The sequence below is a fragment of the Eublepharis macularius genome, chromosome 2 (assembly GCF_028583425.1).
Source record: "Eublepharis macularius isolate TG4126 chromosome 2, MPM_Emac_v1.0, whole genome shotgun sequence".
NCBI lineage: Eukaryota > Metazoa > Chordata > Lepidosauria > Squamata > Eublepharidae > Eublepharis > Eublepharis macularius.
In genome coordinates this window covers 122030133-122049691 of record NC_072791.1, presented here as the reverse complement: position 1 = coordinate 122049691, position 19559 = coordinate 122030133, and the positions used below count along the sequence as shown (strand labels likewise).

At 45.1% G+C, this 19559-nt stretch overlaps 1 protein-coding gene across 1 annotated transcript in view; it reads right to left on the bottom strand.

The window, feature by feature from the left end:
- Positions 1 to 5636: 5636 nt before the first annotated feature.
- SBF2 (SET binding factor 2) overlaps positions 5637 to 19559 on the bottom strand; it is a 611100-nt gene continuing 597177 nt past the window's right edge. The window contains exons 39-40 of the mRNA XM_054970260.1: positions 8611 to 8742; positions 5637 to 7395 (exon numbers count right to left, since the gene is read on the bottom strand). Coding sequence (XP_054826235.1) covers positions 7297 to 7395; positions 8611 to 8742 — 231 coding nt within the window. The 3' untranslated portion in view covers positions 5637 to 7296. The remainder of the gene's footprint in view (positions 7396 to 8610; positions 8743 to 19559) is intronic.

The window sequence follows — 19559 nt, the reverse complement described above, 5'->3', positions numbered from 1 at the left end:
TAGAGAGGCCTTCCCCTTTCCTGCCCATGAACAATATTGAGCACATTTCCTGTTGATGTCTGTGGAAAACAGATCTATGGTTGGATACCCCCACATTTCAAAAACAGGATGGATGAAGTCCATGTGGATGGACCATTCGTAGTTCTGAGATTTGGACCTATTTAGTGCATCTGTCAGAACGTTGTCTTTGCCTACTATATGTATGGCAAAGAGAGTGACTTGATGCAGGATTGTCCATTCCCATAGTGATGAGGATTCCCAGGAGAGAACCAGGGAAGCTGTGCCCTCCTGTCTGTTCAAGTAATGCATGGTAGCTGTATTGTCCATGCATAGCTGAACATTCTTGCCTTCCAGTGTACAAACCAGAGCCTTCAGAGCATACCTTATTACCTTGAGTTCGAGGCGGTTGATATACATAGACGATGATTGAGGGGACCATACTCTTTTTACCTGAGTGGTCCCATCCTGACAGATGGACATCTGTGAAGATTGAGATGTGAACTGAAGCGGAGCCGAAGGGGTCCCCATGAAGAGGTTCTGTGCAACCACTTCAAGGACCTGTGAATGAACCACTTGTATGGGTCCTGGAGCTGTGGGTGGAACACTCTGATGAACCAGTTCTGCAGGGATGAAATCTCAGCCTGGTGAATGGAACTATCAGAATCAGCGAGGTCATAAAACCTAACAGTCTTTGAATTTGTTTTGCACTTTAGTGCTTGTACAAAAGAACCTTATTCAGAGCGAGGAGAAATTTCCCTATCCTTTTATTACACTAATTGGGGGTCTCCTTATGAGTTGGAGGAATTAGCATTCAAGGAGATGCAATGAGAGGGGGGTAACTGGGATGTCCACCAATGTGTACCAGGATTGTTCCCTTAGAGAACTCTCAAACAAACAGGTAGATGTTCTATAGGAAAGGTTTCTTTTATTAACAGAGAAATAAAAGGCAAACGTACAGAGAATCACACACAACATACACACAGAGCTAGCTAAGAAAACAGTGAGGAACAGGGGAGAGCAATTCAGGGGGAGGTGATATTTACCAGTCCTGGAGAGGGAGAAGATTTGTGGGAAAAGCAGCAAAATGACCAGTGCTTCACAGAAGAGTAGGGAGGGCTCAGATATAATCTGAGGGTGAATGGATGAGTTCAAGAACACACACATGGCTGAGGGCAGCCCAATTATAGAGCAAAACATGCCTTGGGGCAGACTGACATCACTCCCTCCCAACAATGGCTTGATGGCTGTCTCCAGAGGCAGACAACGGAGTTGGAAGAGGCTTCCTAAAGTGGACTACAGATGTGAAAAGTGCTTGATGATCCTGCTATTACCAGATGGGAAGAGCTATCAGGTTCCTGATTAGCTCTGATTAGGAAGGTAGGTGAGGGAAGTATGGAAGAACATGGATAAGATAAACTCAGAAGCTTCTTGGAAGACCTCATTGTTTCACTTAAGTGCTTCTCTGCGGCGTGTAGGAGCAGCTAATCAATCTGACACACCTTCTGGTAATTTTTCAATTCCAGACAGGGTTGGCATCTGTTCTGCCTTTCTGGGCAGAGTATTGTGCTTGAGACACATGAAAAAAAGGAGTTTATGATATTCCATATTAATAAACTGCCCTTTTCTGTAAGAGAAGGGGTCTGACTGCTAACACTTTCTGGGACAGGGAAATCAGTGGCTAGGGAGGAGTGTAAAATTGCCTCCACAAATATCAATTGTTGCTGGGGAACCTAGGATTACTTCTTCACATTGATCCTGAGGCTGAGCTGGTGGAAGATGGAAAGGACCAGAGATGTGTTCTGGGATAGTGCTTCTCTGGAGTGGCCCACAGAAGCCAATTATTGAGATAGGGAAAGATGGTACACCCTTTCTCCCTGAGGTGGCTTACTATTACTGCCATGGTTTTCTTAAAAATATGAGGGGCAGAGGAAAGACTGAAAGGAAGAACCCTGTATGGTAGTTCTTGGAGCCACACTGAAAGCAAAGGAATTTTCTGTAGTGAACATTTATTGGAACAGGAAAATATGTGTCCTTTAAATTGACAGTAATGAACTAAACTTGAATTTTTAACAGGGGTAAAACATCTTTTAACAGGTGTAAAACATTCTGAACTTTTTGATAACTATTAATTTGTTTAAGGAATGGATGTCTAAAATTGGGCAGGAACCTCTTTACTTTTTGTCAACAATAAAATATTGGGAAAACACGCCGTTGGTGCAACAAGAAGGAACCAGTTTTATGGCCTGTTTTTGCAGCAAAGACTGTACTTCCTCCAAGAGTAAGGCAGGAGGAGGTGAAGGGTTGTACAGAGGGGGAATGTTGGGTGGAGTTGTCTTGAACTGCCTTGGCTGACTATGGACAACATCCAAGCCTTCTGAGTGATCATCTCTCAAGCCTGTAGAAGTGAAGGATTGACTGACATACCCCCAGAAGGTGTAGCAACAAAAGTTCTGTTTATTGCATCCAGACTGATCCCTTGGGGAATGGGAACTGTCCTTTGAATTGTTTCGGAAGTGTTTCCTCTGGGGTTGAACAGAGGCAGAGGAAGAAGGCTGTTAAGAGCCTCTGAGCAATGTGTGCATCAGTTGGAAATAGAACCGATTGTATTTACTATTGTAAGGTGCATAGGACCTTGGGGAAAATCTCTGCCTAAAAGGATTTGGGTAAAGGGGTGTGATACCCAAGAACTTCGTTGTCTCCATATCATCCTTAATCTTTTTGAGTGCTTCACCTGTTGTGGACGAAAATAAGTCTGTTTCTTCAAAGGGAAGGTCTTCTACCTTCATCTGATAGTGAGGGGCTAAGGTTGTGGTTCTGAGTCATGCATGCCTAAGTATCAGGCCATAGCTCTTGAAGAGCAATCTCAAAAATGTCTGTTGGCATTAATTTGTTGTTTGGAGAGCCTTAACACTTCTTGCAAAATTTTAGCAAGCGATTGCTTCTCATCTGAGATTAGACTTAGATATGGATCTATCTTTTCCCATTAGAAAAGCTGGCAGTGGGCCATAATGGCATAATTACCAATTCTAAAGATTAAAGCTGCAGAAGCATAAACCTTTCTACCCAGTATGTCTAGTTTTCTGACTTCTTTATTGATCAGAGCTGAATAGCCCATTCTTTTTTGGAGGCCCTTGCCTTGGAGGGTCTTGGTGACAATCGAATTGGCAGGAGGGTGAGTAAACAAGAAACTTGATCCTCCTTTGGTTTTATACATACTGTCCAGCTTTTTTGATATTGCTGGAGTTGAGGCTGGTCTGGACTACACATCTTTGGTCACATCAAACATGCCTTGCATTATCAGAAATGTCGTCAGTCCAGCCACTTTTAAATGTAGGATTTTGAAGACTGGATCCACCGAGGTCTGAGCAAAACAGGTCACCTCAATATCCAGAGATCTCACCATCTGGACTAACAATGGAGATCCTCACTCAGTGACACAGCAGAATCCTCAGTAAGGAATTCTGGTGGAGATGGTTCCAATGCAAAATCCAACGTGATATTCATGGTTCAACCATGGTTCAATGATGGTTCCAGAACAGTGCTGTCCTCTGGAACCATGGCCAGAACTGACGAGGGTTTAGTCTCATTACTTTGATCTGAGCAAATGGAAACATAAGGGCTCTTGTCATGGAAGAAGTAATGAGGGGGTGGGTACATACCTGGTGAACCTTCAAACCCATAAGCGTAGTAATGGTATGGGTCACCATATGAAGAATAATGGAACCCGTGGTGTCTATGGTGAGGACCCAGTTTCAAGCAATTGTTATTTTCAGATGGAACTAAGAAACCCTTCTGTCTTTCTCCAGGTTGTTTTGGTGACAGCAGCAATGGAGAAATACCTGTAGACAGTTCTATGATTTCTGGAATCTCACCCTCTGAAAGCGATGGAACTGAAATGGAATGTCTCCTGGGGGTTGGAGACAGAGCTCGTGGAACTCTGGGCAGACTTGATGCAATGGAGCATTAGGAGCTGAAGAAGAGAGTTTCCCCCTCTTTTGCAATTTAGAAGTCGCTTTATCAGGACGTTTTGACTTGAGTTTATCCTTTTCCATAGGCAGCTCTGACTGGCACTGAGGTGGAACCAACAAAGGCTCTACTGGAACTGACTGGTCCTTCTGGGAAGTGCTAGGCCCTGAGCGTGCTGGAGAAACTGGAGAAAATGGAGGAAGCCTGTTGTGGGCACTGTGGTCCTTTATCTCTGGCATTGGTATTGGAGTTGGTAGCGCCTGATTCTCAAAGAGCCGCTTTAAGTCATGATGCTTTTTCATGACGCACTTTGGGCATAAACTGTTTACAGACTGTATACCGCAAGATGTCATGGCCCTCGCCCAGACAAAGAAGGCATTTGTTGTGCCGATTGGATCATCTTTGTCCTACAATGTGAGCACTTCTTGATAGGGCCTTTGAAGCCACGGAATCGAAGGCCCGAACTTACATCTGCCATGGTTGGAACTGAGAAGCAGAGAAAATACACATTCTTCTTAAGCAGTGGCAGAAGAAGTACTGAGGGAGTGAGCTTCTCGCCCCACCTTTTATAGCCGCACCTGGGGTAAAAGGGTGCAAAAAGGCTAGGCAAGCATCTTGCACCTCTAGGAGCGTTGGAACATTCATGGTTGGCCTGAGCATGCACAGTTCCCATGTGGGACTGCACAGAAGACACAGTGATGAACTTGCTTGTTCCTAATTTCCACCATCTCTATATTTACATTTTATCCTGAATTATCCTGGAAACAGTCTTCTTCTGTTTTCATCCCTTCTAATTTTAATCCTTTCCTTAAAAAAAGGGACAGATTTCATGTCCTTTCAATCTGCTGACTCTTACCTTGGGGAGTAATACTCCACGCAGATCTTTCAGAAGGCTATCCTCAAGAATAGGTTTTTACCATAGAAATGTGGGGGAATCCTAGAATGTTGCCGGTCACTTCCAGGTTTAGATGCAATCCCCTGACCTTTTCCTACCACATCAACATCAGCAGACAAGTGAGCCCTGAAACACTGGAGTACCATGGTGCTGCCTCTTTTGGTGCCCATGGCACCCTCCCCGCTGAACTCTGGCATCCTATGCAGTTGCCTAGAATGATCTAGTGGTTGGACTGCCCCTGGGCATCAGAAGACTCATTTTGTGGATATGGTAAAGGTTTGCTAGTTTTGCTACAAAAACTAAAATGCTTGTTGGCATGTGCATTTTTTTGCTCGTTTGTGTGAATGTACCAAAATCTAACCAACGATCTTTCTCTAGGATACTGCTAGAAATATGTAAACTTAAATATGTAAACTATGTCCCAGTTATGATAGACTTGAACTAACCTGTTAAATGTATTACTTGTTGATTGAAGCCATGTTTATGATTCATACCTTTTCATTCATTCATTCATTCATTCATTCATTCATTCAACATAGAATTAAACAAATTTGATTTTACCAATTAGATTTGTGTACCTGTATATATTCAGTCTGTAATGTTCGTAGAACATCTGGAGTTTAACAGTGAAGCAATGGCCTGAAGATAAATTTTTCACATGTAAGATGGCACCTGACTATACAAAAATATACATTTTATTACAGTGTGCATTGGATAACTGGATGATGTAAAATATTTATTATCATTCCACCAAAGAAGGGATGTTTTCTTAGAAAGCATTTTTATTGCAAGTTGGTTAGCAATGCATACACAAGTTAAGTAACATATAAAATAATTAAAATTCTCTCATTACATCCATTTAAGTAATGGTGTGTACATTTTCAGACAAACATGGAACAAACAATATGTTTATTTTACAAAGTACATATAAAAGTACTTCATATACACAGCAAATACATGAATGTGCAAACACCATTTTTCACAGGTGGTAATTTATCAGCTGAAAATGCTAGAAAAAGTCCTTCACTCCTTTTGCAAAATCTTCAGTTATTAAAAACAGATACATTTCCTATTTTGTGTACAGTGTAGAATTTGTATTCACTGTTTACTTGAAAAGAAAAGAAATAGTGGTTTTAAAAATGGTAAACTATTTCAGTAACTGAAAGCCTTATAAACGGTCAGTTTGATTAGTTCAATAGTTACAATCAACATGACTAAACACTAGAAAATATTTACTTGTATATACAAACTCTGACATAGTTGTATAATATTTCACACATTAATATTTGAAATAAAAACACTGAAGCATTAGCTATGTAGAAAGAGACAGTCATTGCAGGTTGTAGCAAGTCGAACTTGTATTAATTTGGACTGTAAAAAAACATTCCTCAAAGATTTTTAAGATGAAGAAACACAATGTTAGCAAATGTAAAAAAATCTAAAAACATTCTTCCAATTCATGTGCAAAAATGTTTTTAAAGTATCAAGTTACACATATTAAATCCAATTATGTACATATTAATCATCTGCAATTGCTGTTTATCTAGCAAGCATTTTGCTATAAATAGATCAGTCCTTCGAAATGTCGGCTTTCAAGGGTTTCAGTGCAAGTGGGTTTTTTTGTTTAGTGCATTTATCATTTTGTTATTTTATTTTACAGTGAGCAGAAGAGCATATAAGTTAATATACAACTTTTATACTTCTTAGGCTTTTTCTCCTACCTAAGTCTGTGTTTGTAAAAGTTGCTTTTTTTCCAGGCCAATATATTTTCATTGTTGTTTTGCAAAGGGAATTCTAAGCAAAGAAGATGCACTTGACAATTAACTAATAGGAACAGTGAAAGATACCTCGGGAGATAAAAAGGCCAAAAAGCAACTGGAAGAGAAAGAATAATCCTTTAAATGTTTTTGATGTAAAAAATTAAGCACCTTAAAACTTCTGTCCCTACTTTAATACCTGTTATTTCAATCTTATAGCACTTATAGGTTGAAATAATGTCCTCTAGGAAACAAGTAGTAGCCTTTAAATGTAATCATTTTTTCCTCGATGATTTCCTTTATACAGAAAAACTAAGTAGGAAATAGAATATTTGGAAAAGGTATTCACAAACATTCAGAATTATTCTGATGGAACTAAGAACCCTGTGATTAAAGAAAAAAATAACCCAGTTCAATGCTGCCAGTTCATCCAGCTTGATAGAGAGAAAGGTTTTCAGGCAAAGTGTTTATTTATTTTGAGTGTCCTCCAATTGGAGAAAGAATCACTGTATACATTAAATATTTCAGTAAAGATGATGTTCTGAACTTTTATGGCAGAAATAAAAGGCTGCTTGATGAGCAAAAGGATTTTTTCTTCCCACAATCGAATATTATTTTCTCATGTATATGGAGAAGAGCCTTTCCTTCCAGCACCTGGCAGTGGCATGAGATTCCTTATTATGCATCTGAAATGCAGCTCTGTATTCTGTCCATCCATTGCTGGGCACTTTGTGCATCTTGGGCACAGAAATTATACACACGCTTACTCGTCTTCAGCTATAACAAAAAATTTAAAGACGTAAAAATGATGTAGCATAAACATTTCCATACTTCTTTAGAGAATGCTAGGGCCAGTTCATGCTTAATGTAGCGTGGGGATTTACTGTCCATCTCTCACATGCCTTTTAGTGAGTCTGTAATGCTTGAAAGTGAAATCCATGTCTGTATGCATGCCATGGGCACATATGAAGGAGCTGTAGCCAAACATGGGTTCATCTACTACAGGCTTTCATGTGTTTCTAGACAACTCCTCTTCAAACATTATGCAATTTATCAAGAGATATGTTGGTCAAACAGCAAACTCAACTGCATTATAAAGTGTGAATTGTCTCCTTAGATAGTCTGGAAACACATGAATCCTTTAACTTAGGAAAAAAATAAACAGTGTATCAATTCAGCAGCTTTTAACAATTAACAGGTTGGATATTTATGTGATACTTGGAGTTGCTAATACATAAAAAATGTTGAGTGAGGCAGTGCTTCTTAACATTTTTGAGTGTGCCATGGCTGACAATTTGAAAGGAGTATGCATTATGAATTGGAAATGTTATGTTTCATCAGTAGATCAATTTTTGAGAAATAAAAAGCAAAGATCTTAAAGCTTGCTTTTAAATTGTCAATCTAATATGTAAAATTTGGGGAGGGTAATAGAGGACCCATGGGTGTGTGCATGCATGCACACATACACACTTTGCACTGAGACTCTATGTGGGTTCAATTCTGAGGAGAGAGGTACCACAAGGGTACCATGGATATAACTATATTATGTTGCATGCAAGTTGGGGGGCTGTCTCAGTAAGCCCATTTTCCTTCTATGTATAAATTTTGTTTTGGGTGACAGGGAAACTCTTTTGGGAATTTCTTTCTTGCACTTTAACCCATTTTATAAATTAATATGATGAAAGACCTGCCTAATTTTGAATCTGATACCAGCATATTCTTTTGTCAGCATTCAAGGATAAAATCAATATGCATTAACTATATCAGATCTATATCTCATCAGCAGAGTCTAGTGCTTTCAGTTTTTGAAAAATGCATGCTTGTTAAGTTGAAGAGGAAGGCCAGAACAGTGAGGTAGTTAATATTGTCAGATTTTTAAAAAAATCAAAAATAATTAGGGTGTGGGGGAATGGAGGGTCTTTAGTGCTGGTGTGATGCAATCTAAAGTCTGTATTTAAGAATAAATATAAATAAATCAATAAATATATTTACATCAAAGAACCCTTTGTCACTGGCATGCTTTGGAGCACCAATTGTTGGTGATGCTGGAGTTACAGTTTCTACTTCTGCAAGATCAATATGTCCTTTACAGCATGCATCTTCCACAGAATCATAATATCTTAGCTATAAAAAAGAAAATAGTTAGTCTGTTATGAAGAACAACAACAAATATAATAATTTAGAATTTCCCACTTAGCTATCATAGCTTTCATAGAATTTGAACCATTGGGACATATCCCTGAACAGAGATAAACAGCACAACTTATGTTTTCCTGTTTTCACTTGGACACAGGAGGGCGCTCTGATGATTGGGCACTCTCCTATCCACAATCTCTGGAGAGAGGAAAACAGGGTTGCACTTATCTGTAACTACTGTTCATCAAGTGATCTTCTGTGCAGGCACACATTGGGACTGTACAGGAAAGACACGGAGAAGATTTCCAGAGCTTTCTAAAAGACTAGGAGTGTCTCTCCTCACTTTGGTGCTTTCCTGCCAAAAACATCACAGGACCAGGAGGTAGGGTGCTATTCTCTCCATGCCACTGCTGGAGACTCTTCAGAAACTAAGATTCCAGTGAGTTCACAGCGGGGCAGGAGGAAGGGATGTGTGCCTGCACAGAAGACCATTCAATAAACAACAGTTATAGATAAGTGCAATGCTGTTTTCATCTTTGTGGCTTCTGTGAAGTCCCACACTGAGAGAGTGGCAAGCTCACTCACTGAAGGAGGTGGGTGTGAAGCTCTCAGAGTAAGAGACTATGGAGGATCACCTTCCCAACAGATGCTTAGCATCTCACTGACATTAACACAGATATGCTTCTAAAGAGGCAGAATGCTCTCTAAAAGTGTTCCTGACAAAGTAGAAGCAGGAATGTAGTATGGAAAAACAGCGCTCCGGCGGGGAGAGCCATAATAGGTAAAGGGCACTGAACACTCATGCGCTCAAGGGAGAGTGTGGTAGCCTCTACCGACCCACAAAGGAAGGGTTGTGTGAGAATACTTCCTGGTCTTTTTTGGAGCCTGACTGACTAATGCAACCAATAGTGTTATGAGACATGAGGGCTGAAAACCAACCCCTGGTAGGGAATCCTGGCCAGGACACTGGACACATTAACACTGAGGAACTCTATGAATAGGAGGACATAGGTTAGAAAAACAGAGTTGCACTTACTGTAACTGTTGTTCATTGACGTCTTCTGTGCAGGCACACATGGGACTGCGCATGTGGCGGCAGTGCTGACCGGCAAGGTTCTTAAGCTAAAAATCCACTAGGGGGCGCCCACCTCAACAGTGCGCATACGCGGTGTTTCCCGCTGAATGTGGCACCGGACACGGTGCCCCCTCACCTACAATTCTCCTGAGCTGCCGGCCCCCCAAAAACAACTAAAGAGGCACAGCGGGGTAGGAGGGAGGGTATGTGTGCCTGCACAGAAGATGTCAATGAACAACAGTTATGGTAAGTACAACTCTGTTTTTATTGTCCATCTTCTGTTGCAATCCCACATGGCAGATTACCAAGCTCTTACCTTGGAAGTGGGATTGCCATCATTGGAACAAGGAATGCAGAACAGCTTGACCAACAGCTGACTCTTTTCTCTCTCTCGCATCCAAGGCGTAATGTTTAACAAATGTATCCGCAGAAGACCACGTGGCTGCCTTGCAGATATCGTGAAAAGGTACTCCTCTCATTCAGGCTGCTCAAGACACCTGAGACCTCATTGAATGCACCTTCACCTCTAACAGACATGGTAAGTTGGCTGCGGAATAACAGGACTTAATAGCCGTAGTTACCCACCTGGCTGTGGATTTTGTTGTAGCAGCTTTCCCTTTCCTAGGGCCAGCATAGCATACAAATAATTGTCTGTCCCTTCTAAATGGTGCCGTGCAGTTCAAATAAAAAAGAATTGCCCTCCTCAGATATAAGGTGTATAGAGCCCTTTCTGGTTCTGAGGAAGGAGCTGGGAAAAAAACCTGGAAGGACAATGTCCTGGGCCAAATGAAAAGTACTCATGACTTTAGGTCTGAACTTAGTGCAGGGCATCAAAATGACTTTGCCCTGATGAATTTTCAGGAAGGGGGAAATCCGTTTGGAGAGCTGCTATGTCTAGTGGAAGTGATAGCCACCAGAAAGGACATCTTTAAGGACAAGTATTTCAAGGAGGAGGTTGCTATGGGTTCAAATGGAGGTAGCATCAACCTAGCTAATACCAATTGTAGAGACCATTAGAGTACAATTTCTCTGATGGGCGGAAATAAATTTTGTAAGCCTCTAAGGAAAGATTTAGACACTGGGTGAGAAAATACTGTTTTCCGATCAGTCTTAGGATGAAAGGCAGAAATAGCCACTAAATAAACCTTGGTGGATGAATTAGAGACCTTCATCTTTAAAAGTTAGTAAAAACTCCAGTATTTGTGATAGGGGACAGTCAAAGGGTTGTAACCCTTTCTCCATCACCCATAAGCTGAATCTGTTCCATTTACAGTCATAAGACCTCCTAGCGTTTTCCCTTCTAGAATTAAGTATCACTTCAGTCACTGTCAGAGAAACCCTCTGTCCCAGTATTTGCCAGGCTGTCAACTTGAGTCTGGGTAGGTCGTGATACCATACCCCTTTGTCCGATAACAGGTCTGGTTCCAAACTGAAGTGAAGCTGTGAGCCCTGAGAGAGGTGAAGCACATGCTGAAACCACAGCTGTCTGGGCCAATAAGGTGTTACCAAGATGACATCCAGTTTGTCCCTTTGAATTTTGCTGACCGTCCTCGCAATCAGGGGAATGGGAGGGAAGGCATAAAACAGATGTTCCTTCCAGGGCAGTTGGAAAGCATCCCCTAGGGAGTCCTGACCCACACCTCCTCTCGAACAATAGTTCAGTGCTTTCTGATTCCCCTCTGCAGCAAACAGGTCTATGGCCAGGTATCCCCAAGCATGGAAGACCTCTGTCAGATATGTGTCCTTTATAGACCGTTTGTGATTCTCTGTCCTTAACCTGCTTAACCTGTCTGCTGCTATATTTGTTATGCCTGGAATGTGTACCGCTTGGATAGATGTCCCGTGTTGGCTCACCCAATTCCAAATACTCAGCACCTCCTCGCAGAGTTTCATGGATGCAGTGCCCCCCTGTTTATTTAGGTAGCACATGGCGGTACAATTGTCCATCAAGATTGAACTCTGCTGTTTTTCACTGTATCTGAGAAGGCGATAAGAGCATATCGAACCACTCTTAATTCAAGGACATTAATATTTAACTCCCTCTCATGTTTATAATATAATATAATATAATATAATATAATATAATATAATATAATATAATATAATATAATATAATATAATATAATATAATATAATATAATATAATATATATATTAAATAACATTTGATTTATATGCCACCCTTCAGGATGTCTTAACACCCACTCAGAGCAGTTTACAAAGTATGTTATTATTATCCCCACAACAAAACACTCTGTGAGGTGGGTGGGGCTGAGAGAGCTAGAAGCTGTGACTGACCCAAGGTCACCCAGCCAGCTTCAAGCGGAGGAGTGAGGAATCAAACCTGTTTCTCCAGATTAGAGTCCTGTGCTCTTAACCACTACACCAAACTGGCTCTCCCATGAGTATTCAGTGTACCACACTTAGCCCTCCACCTGGATGTGAAGGTGTCCGTGGCAATAGTCACATCTATTTCCAGCCCCAAATTCTATGTCCACTAATAAATGGTCCTCCTTGAGCCACCACTTGAGCGAATTTAGTACTGTCCTAGGGATAGAATATCTCCTACTCTGACGATGAGATTCAAAATTGTAGACTGACAAAAACCATAGTTGTAAGGTGTGCATATGTAGTCTTGCTAATGGAGTGACCACAGCAGTGGCCACCATAAGACTTAATAAGGTCTGGATGACTAGGGCTGATTGAAAACAACAGCGTAAAAGCCATCTTACCATGAGTCGGAGTCTACATGCTCTCTCCAAAGGCAAGAAGGCCTTGTTAGCTACACTGTCGAGCACAGCACCAATAAATTGTACCCTTCTATAAGGGTTAAGGTTCGATTAATTGCAGTTGATAATTAGGCCTAAAGTAATACAGGTGCGTACAATTAGTTCAACCTGTTGTTGAAGGGCGGTATCTGATGAGGCTGTGATAAGCCAGTCATCTAGATAGGTATGTATAGCGCATCCTTGCTTCCTCAGATGGGCAACCACAACTGCCCTACATTTCGTGAAGACTCTAGGGGTGGTAGAAAGGCCAAACGGCAATACCTGGTATTGGACAATCTCCCTGTTACACATGAATCTAAGGAATTTTCTAAAGTCAGGATGAACAGAAATGTAGAAATACGCATCCTTTAAATCCTGCACTGCAAACCAAGTGTCAGAGGGGAGCAGTTGCATGACCATAGGAAGTGTAACCATTTTGAATTTTTGGGTACGTATAAACTTATTAAGGCCTCTAAAGCCTAAAACGGGTCTAATGCCCCCATCTTTCTTGTCCACCAGGAACATCTTGGAATAGAACCCCCACAGAGTTTCCTTCCCTGACACTAATTGAGTAGCCTCTTTACTCTGCAATTTGGCTAATTCACCCTGTAATTTGTCCAATGACATATTCAGAGAAAAATCAGGGAGACTCTGAACAGGGTAATGATCAAATTCAATTTTATATCCAACTTTGGTAATTTGTAAAACCCAAACATCACTGGTCATCTCTGACCAGGTCTCATAAAAGATAGACAGCCTGTCTCCAAACAGACTTGTAAGTTCCGACCCTAGTCAGAATTGTTTCTGCTGAATAGGGGGCTCCTTAGCCACTGGGGCATTCATTGATTGATGCAACTTATGGTTTGACCTCCTACGATGATATTGCCCCTGTTGAGATTGAGCCTGCTGGTACTAGGGGTAGCCATTAGTCAGTATCTGTTGGGCTTATACTGCTGAAGGCAATAGTATTGTTGAGGAGGCTGCTTCAGAGGGAGCACAGCATAAGACTGGGCAGTTTGCCTGTCCTTTCTTTTTTGTCTGTCTTTGATGAGAAGAGAGTCTGCACCTCAAAGGGTAGATCTTCTACCCTTGCCCTTGTTTCTAATGGGAGTGCAGTTGTTCGCAACCAGGTGTGTCTGCAAAGAACTACTGAAGAGGCCAGAGACCGGGCTGATGTATCTATAGCACTCCTGCCAGCGCTGATATGCTGTTTGGAAAGTTTAAGAGATTCCTCTAGGATTACTTTAGCTAGGACCTTGTGCTCTGCACGAAGCTCTTCTATGAAGGTGGCCATCCTATTCCATAGGAAGGCTTGAAAGTCTCCCATTATTGCCATATAATTGGTGATCTTGATGTTCAGAGCTGAGGATGCATAGAGTTTCCTGCCCAAAATGTCCAACTTTCTACTCTCCTTATCTAACGGGGTCAAGTAAGAATCTTGTCTCTGTCTTGTCTGCATTTCCTCCATCACGAGGGATGACGGAGGAGGATGGTTGAATAGGAAAGAAAACAGGGTTAACATACCTGTAACTTATGTTCATCGAGTTCTTCTGTGCTGACACACATGGGGACTGTGCAGGCGCAGGCCAGCCGCCGGAGAATTTTCTATAGCTTCTATAGCTCCGAAGGGGCCGTTTGTCGCGCGCCTCAGCGACCGTTTTCCCGCCCAAACGGTCACATGCTCCTCCAGCGACCAACGGTCCCTTCCCTCAGTTCTCCTTTGCCGCCGCTTGACCAATACACTTAGCCATAACAGCTTAAAAGCACCAACTCTCGTTACAGCCATCACATTGTCGTGCATTGGAATTCACAGCGGGGTAGGAGGGAGGGTTGTGTGTCAGCACAGAAGAACTCGATTAACATAAGTTACAGGTATGTTAACCCTGTTTTCATCTTCGTTCTTCTGTGCCTCCACACATGGGAGTGTACCAAGCTTCACACAATAAGGAAGGTGGGGTGAAATCCAACACAATTTTATTAAAGAACAAGACAACAACACTATAGATATAAATATATACATCTATACAAACTGTGTAGTGATATATAAGTACTCAATATTTACATATATATACACATAAATATACATATATACACCCTTTCACTCAAGGGTACCTAGCAGGTACGCAAAGAAACCTTTTCCAAGACTCCCTTAGGAAAAAAGGGAGTGTAGGACAGCCTTGGCCACCGAAACATCCTGCTCCGCATTGACATCTATGGCATCTATTGACATCTATGACAAAGGTGTCTGCAGAGGACCATGTGGCCGCTTTGCAAATGTTAGCCAGGGGCACACCCCTGAGGAGTGCTGAGGATGATGCCTGGGACTGCGTAGAATGGGCCCTGACATGAAGTGGGCAAGCCACCCCAGCTAGGGAATAGGCCTTGCTAATGGCCGTCACAATCCACCTAGACAGGGTCTGTGAAGAAGCCCTGTTACCCTTGTCCTTGGCCCCAAAGCACACAAACAGGTGAGGACTTGATCGGAAGCCCTTTGTCCTATCCAAATAGTAGGCTATGGCCCTCTTTAAATGCAGTGAATGGAGGGCCTTCTCCCCTTTCGAGGAAGGGTGAGGGAAAAACGCAGGCAAAGCAATATCCTGCGAGAGATGGAAAGCGGACACCACCTTAGGCAGGAAACCTAGGCAGGGACGCAGGACCACCTTGTTTGGATGAAATACCAGGAAGGGGGGGTCAGATCACAATGCAGACAGCTCACTGACCCTCCTAGCAGAAGTCATGGCCACCAAGAATGCCACCTTGTACGATAACATGTCCAAGGGGCAGGTTGCCAGCGGCTCGAATGGAGGCAACATAAGACGTGAAAGCACCAGGGACAGCGACCATTGAGGCACCGGTGCAGACACAGGTGGGTAAAGGTTGAACATGCCCTTAAGGAATTGACGGGATTTTGGGTGAGAAAAAACTGTACCACCATCAACTCGAGTGTGAGCAGCAGAGATAGCCGCAAGGTGGACCTTGAGAGAGGAAACCTTCAAGCCCAGGTCCCGCAGGTGGCACAAGTAATCGAATATAACCCCTAGGGGGCTGCTGGCAGGCACCACCCCTTTGGCAAGTACCCATACTTCGAACCTGCGCCACTTGGCCGCATAAGAGCGCCTAGTGGATGGTCTGCGAGCATTCAGGAGGACCTTCTGTACCTGATCTGAAAAACCTACAGGGGAGGAACGATCCGCCAAGCCGTCAGGTGCAGCTTCCTGGGGTCGTGATGGACTAAGCTCCCGTTCAGGAGAAGGTCTTGCCGAGGGGGCAGACTCACATATGTCCGTTGGGACATCCGCAGGAGCTTTGGAAACCAAACCTGCCTTGGCCAAAAGGGGGCCACCAGGATGCAGTCCGTCCTGTCCTCCTCTATCTTGCACAGGACCCTGGGAATCAAAGGGAACGGAGGAAACATATAATGCAAGCCCTGAGTCCATGTACACTGGAAGGCATCCCCAATAGAGAGGGGGTCGCTCCCTGCCCTGGAACAGAACATTTGGGCCTTGGTATTCGCCGCTGTTGCGAATACATCTATATCTGGATGACCCCACATCCGAAAGATCGGCCCAATGCACTCTACGTTCAGTTCCCACTCGTGGTCCAGCAGAAAGACCCTGCTCAGGGCATCTGCTCGGGCATTGTCCGACCCTGCCACGTGTAATGCACGAATTGTCATGCCATTCCTGATTGCCCATTGCCAAGTGAGCGTGGCTTCCCTGCAGAGCGCCATGGACACTGTGCCCCCTTGTTGATTTATGTAGTACATGGCCGTCGTGTTGACCGTCTGTACCAACACCTGGCGATTTTTCAACAGTGCTGTAAGGGACACAAGTGCGAAACGTATGGCTCTTAGTTCAAGCACATTGATATGGAGGGTCTGTTCCCTCTCAGACCAGACACCTTGCACACATACATCACCACAATAAGCCCCCCAGCCCAGCAGAGAGGCGTCAGTGGTAACAGTGACGTCAGGGTGCTGATAGCCAAAAGGCGCCCCTTTAAATAAATTTTCATCAGACAACCACCAGTCCAGGGAGGACAGGATGACCCTTGGGATGGAGAGCTTGAGGGACGGAGGGTGCTGCATAGCATCGTACCTCCGCACAAACCAGTTTTGGAGAGGGCGCATATGCAGCCTAGCGAAGGGGACCACCGAGGTAGCCGCTGCCATATGACCTAATAAGCACTGGATAGTGCGCACGGATTGGAAACGGTTCCTCTTAAACATGGACACAAGACCCCTTAGGGATCTAGCTCTCTCCAAGGGGAGCAAAGCCTTACCCTCCACGGAGTCCAACAGTGCACCAATGTAGGAAACCTTGCAGGTGGGCACCAGCTTGGATTTTTCAAAGTTTACCAAGAGCCCCAAGCGGTCACAAGTGCTAAGCATCAACTCAATGTCCCGCACCAGCCTAGCCTCTGACTCAGCCATGATGAGCCAGTCATCGAGGTATGGGAAGATGGTACAGCCCTCCTCACGGAGGAACGAGACTACAGGGGCCACACATTTCGTGAACACTTGTGGGGCAGTGGATAGACCAAAGGGAAGCACCCTATACCGGAAAACTCTACGCTGATAAACAAAGCTCAGGTATTTTCTGTGCTCTTCCCGTATCCCCACGTGAAAATATGCGTCCTTCAAATCAAGGACAGCAAACCAATCCCTATGTTTCAGTAAGGTGATCACCGTAGCCAACGTAACCATCTTGAATTTAGTAACCTTGAGGAAGGCATTAAGACCCCTCAGATCTAAGATGGGGCGTAAACCCCCGTCCTTTTTGGGTAACAGGAAAAACCTAGAGAAGAACCCTGTCACGGATTCCTCATAGGGCAACTCCTCCACAGCACCCTTGGCCATGAGCGACACGATTTCCGCATCCAGCTCGTCTATAGTGTTATTTACAGCCGTCAGAGGCGAACTGCACCTAGGCAGCTCAATGAATTCCAGCCCGTATCCCTTATCAACAATCGTTAAGACCCATGAGTCAGATGTTATTGACTCCCACTCGGAAAGGAGTGGACGCAGTCTGTCCGAAAAATTTGGGGACACGGCTGGCGTGCCCCGTCAGTACTGCCTCCCAAGACCCTGCTGATCCTTCTGCTGGGCCGGAGGCTGCGACGGGCGAGGCTTGAAGGGTCTACGCCTCCTGGGTTGTTGTGAGGGGCGTAGTGCCGTTGTGGGTAGGCAGGATACTGTTGGTAGCCCGGTCGCTGCTGCTGGAACCTGCCCTGGTAATGGTACGGGGCGTATCGTGGAGCGTACCGTGGCCTGGAGGTGGGCTTGTCCGTCGGAGCTAAACCCAAGGATCGCGCCGTCTGCCTGTCCTCTTTTTTCTTTTTGAGGGCCTCATCAGTTGAGGTAGAGAACAGGGAGTCTCCCTCAAAAGGCAGGCTCTCGACCCGAGACCTCACCTCCTGCGAGAGAGCCGTTGACCGTAGCCAGGAGTGACGCCTGAGGACTATGGCCGAAGCCATCCCACGCGCAGCAGTGTCGGCAGCATGGCTCCCTGCGTTCATCTGCTGCTTCGACAGCCGCACAGCCTCAGTCTGAAGCAGGGAGACCACAGCTTTCTTTTCAGGAGGCAAATCTCCCACGTAGGACGCCAGCTTCTCCCACAAATACAGTTGGTACCCTGCCATAATCGTCTGATAATTGGCGATCCTGAGGCCCAGGGAGGAGATGGAGTACTGGCGCCTACCCATCACGTCTATCTTCCTGCCCTCCTTGGCAGGTGGCGCTGAAGGTGGGCCCGACCGACGAGGCTGGAATTCCTACGTCACCAAGGAGGAGGGTGGAGGGTGTTTCGCCAGAGACTGCCAGGTGCCCTGCTTCACCTTGTACATTTGTTCTATCCTCTTGGACGTAGCAGGCTGATCACAGGGCACCTTCCACACCCTTTCCATGATCTCCTCAATCCCCTCTAACATGGGGAAGCCAATGGTAGCCGGGTTGTCTCCATAGATTCTCTTCAGGAGCTTGTCTTTGGTTTGGGGGGTCGCCGAAGAGATATCCATCTCAAGCGCCTGTGCCATACGGGCCATCTGATCGGAGTAAATCTTCAGGTCCTCGTATGGGGAGCTGGTGCTCGGCGCCACATTGTCATCCGGGGATGGTTCCGACCAGGTCTCGGATCGGTAATCCCCAATGCTCTCAGCCTCTCCTTCCTCAGAACCGTGCAGCGACTCTTCTCCCTGGAACGGCGGAAGGAACCAACCTTGCGCCGACGTCGATGGCTTCGGATCCGAGTACCCGAAGCCGACAGGTGCCCCTTCCCACTGACAGTGGTAGGCTGGAGGGATGTAGGAGGAGGCCTGACGATGGCGGGATCCCACCGAGTGCCCGGAACCGACGCTCCCAGTCTCGGAACGGCGTCTCTCACGGCTGGAAGCTGTTGGGGGTCGATGATCTGGCGACGGTCGGATCCGACGACTGGTCGATGGACTCGGATCCGCGACCACCGGGGGCCCAAGCGGTACCTCCTCGAAGGCCACTGGATCGGGTACCCCTTCAGGAACCGGCGAGTCCAAGTGGGGAGAAGGCGTGCGGGGGACCTCAATCACCTCTTCCGTCGGAACCGAGCGCGGCGAACAATGGCAGTGCGCCTTCTTAGGCTTCTTGACCGGCGGTTCCGACGAGGCCCTCGGAACCGACGTTCCTTCAGAAGATGGGCTTGTTGTGGAACTCCGCCATTTAGACACCTTGCCCGATGCCGACTTCCTCGGAACCGATGCGGCCCTCTTCGGATCCGACAGTGGACTCGGCACCACTAGTCTCGTCTCAGAGTCGGACGCCCTCGGATCCGATCGAGACTCGGAGGCGCTTCGGGGCGGTTTCACCGAACCCTGCGCCGGAGAGGCGGCTCTTGACGCTGCAGTGCTTGTCGGCCTGGATCTTACCGCCGACTTCGCAGAAGCCACCGAGCCCGCTCTTGAACGCTTTTCAGCAGAGGGGCTAGGGCCGGC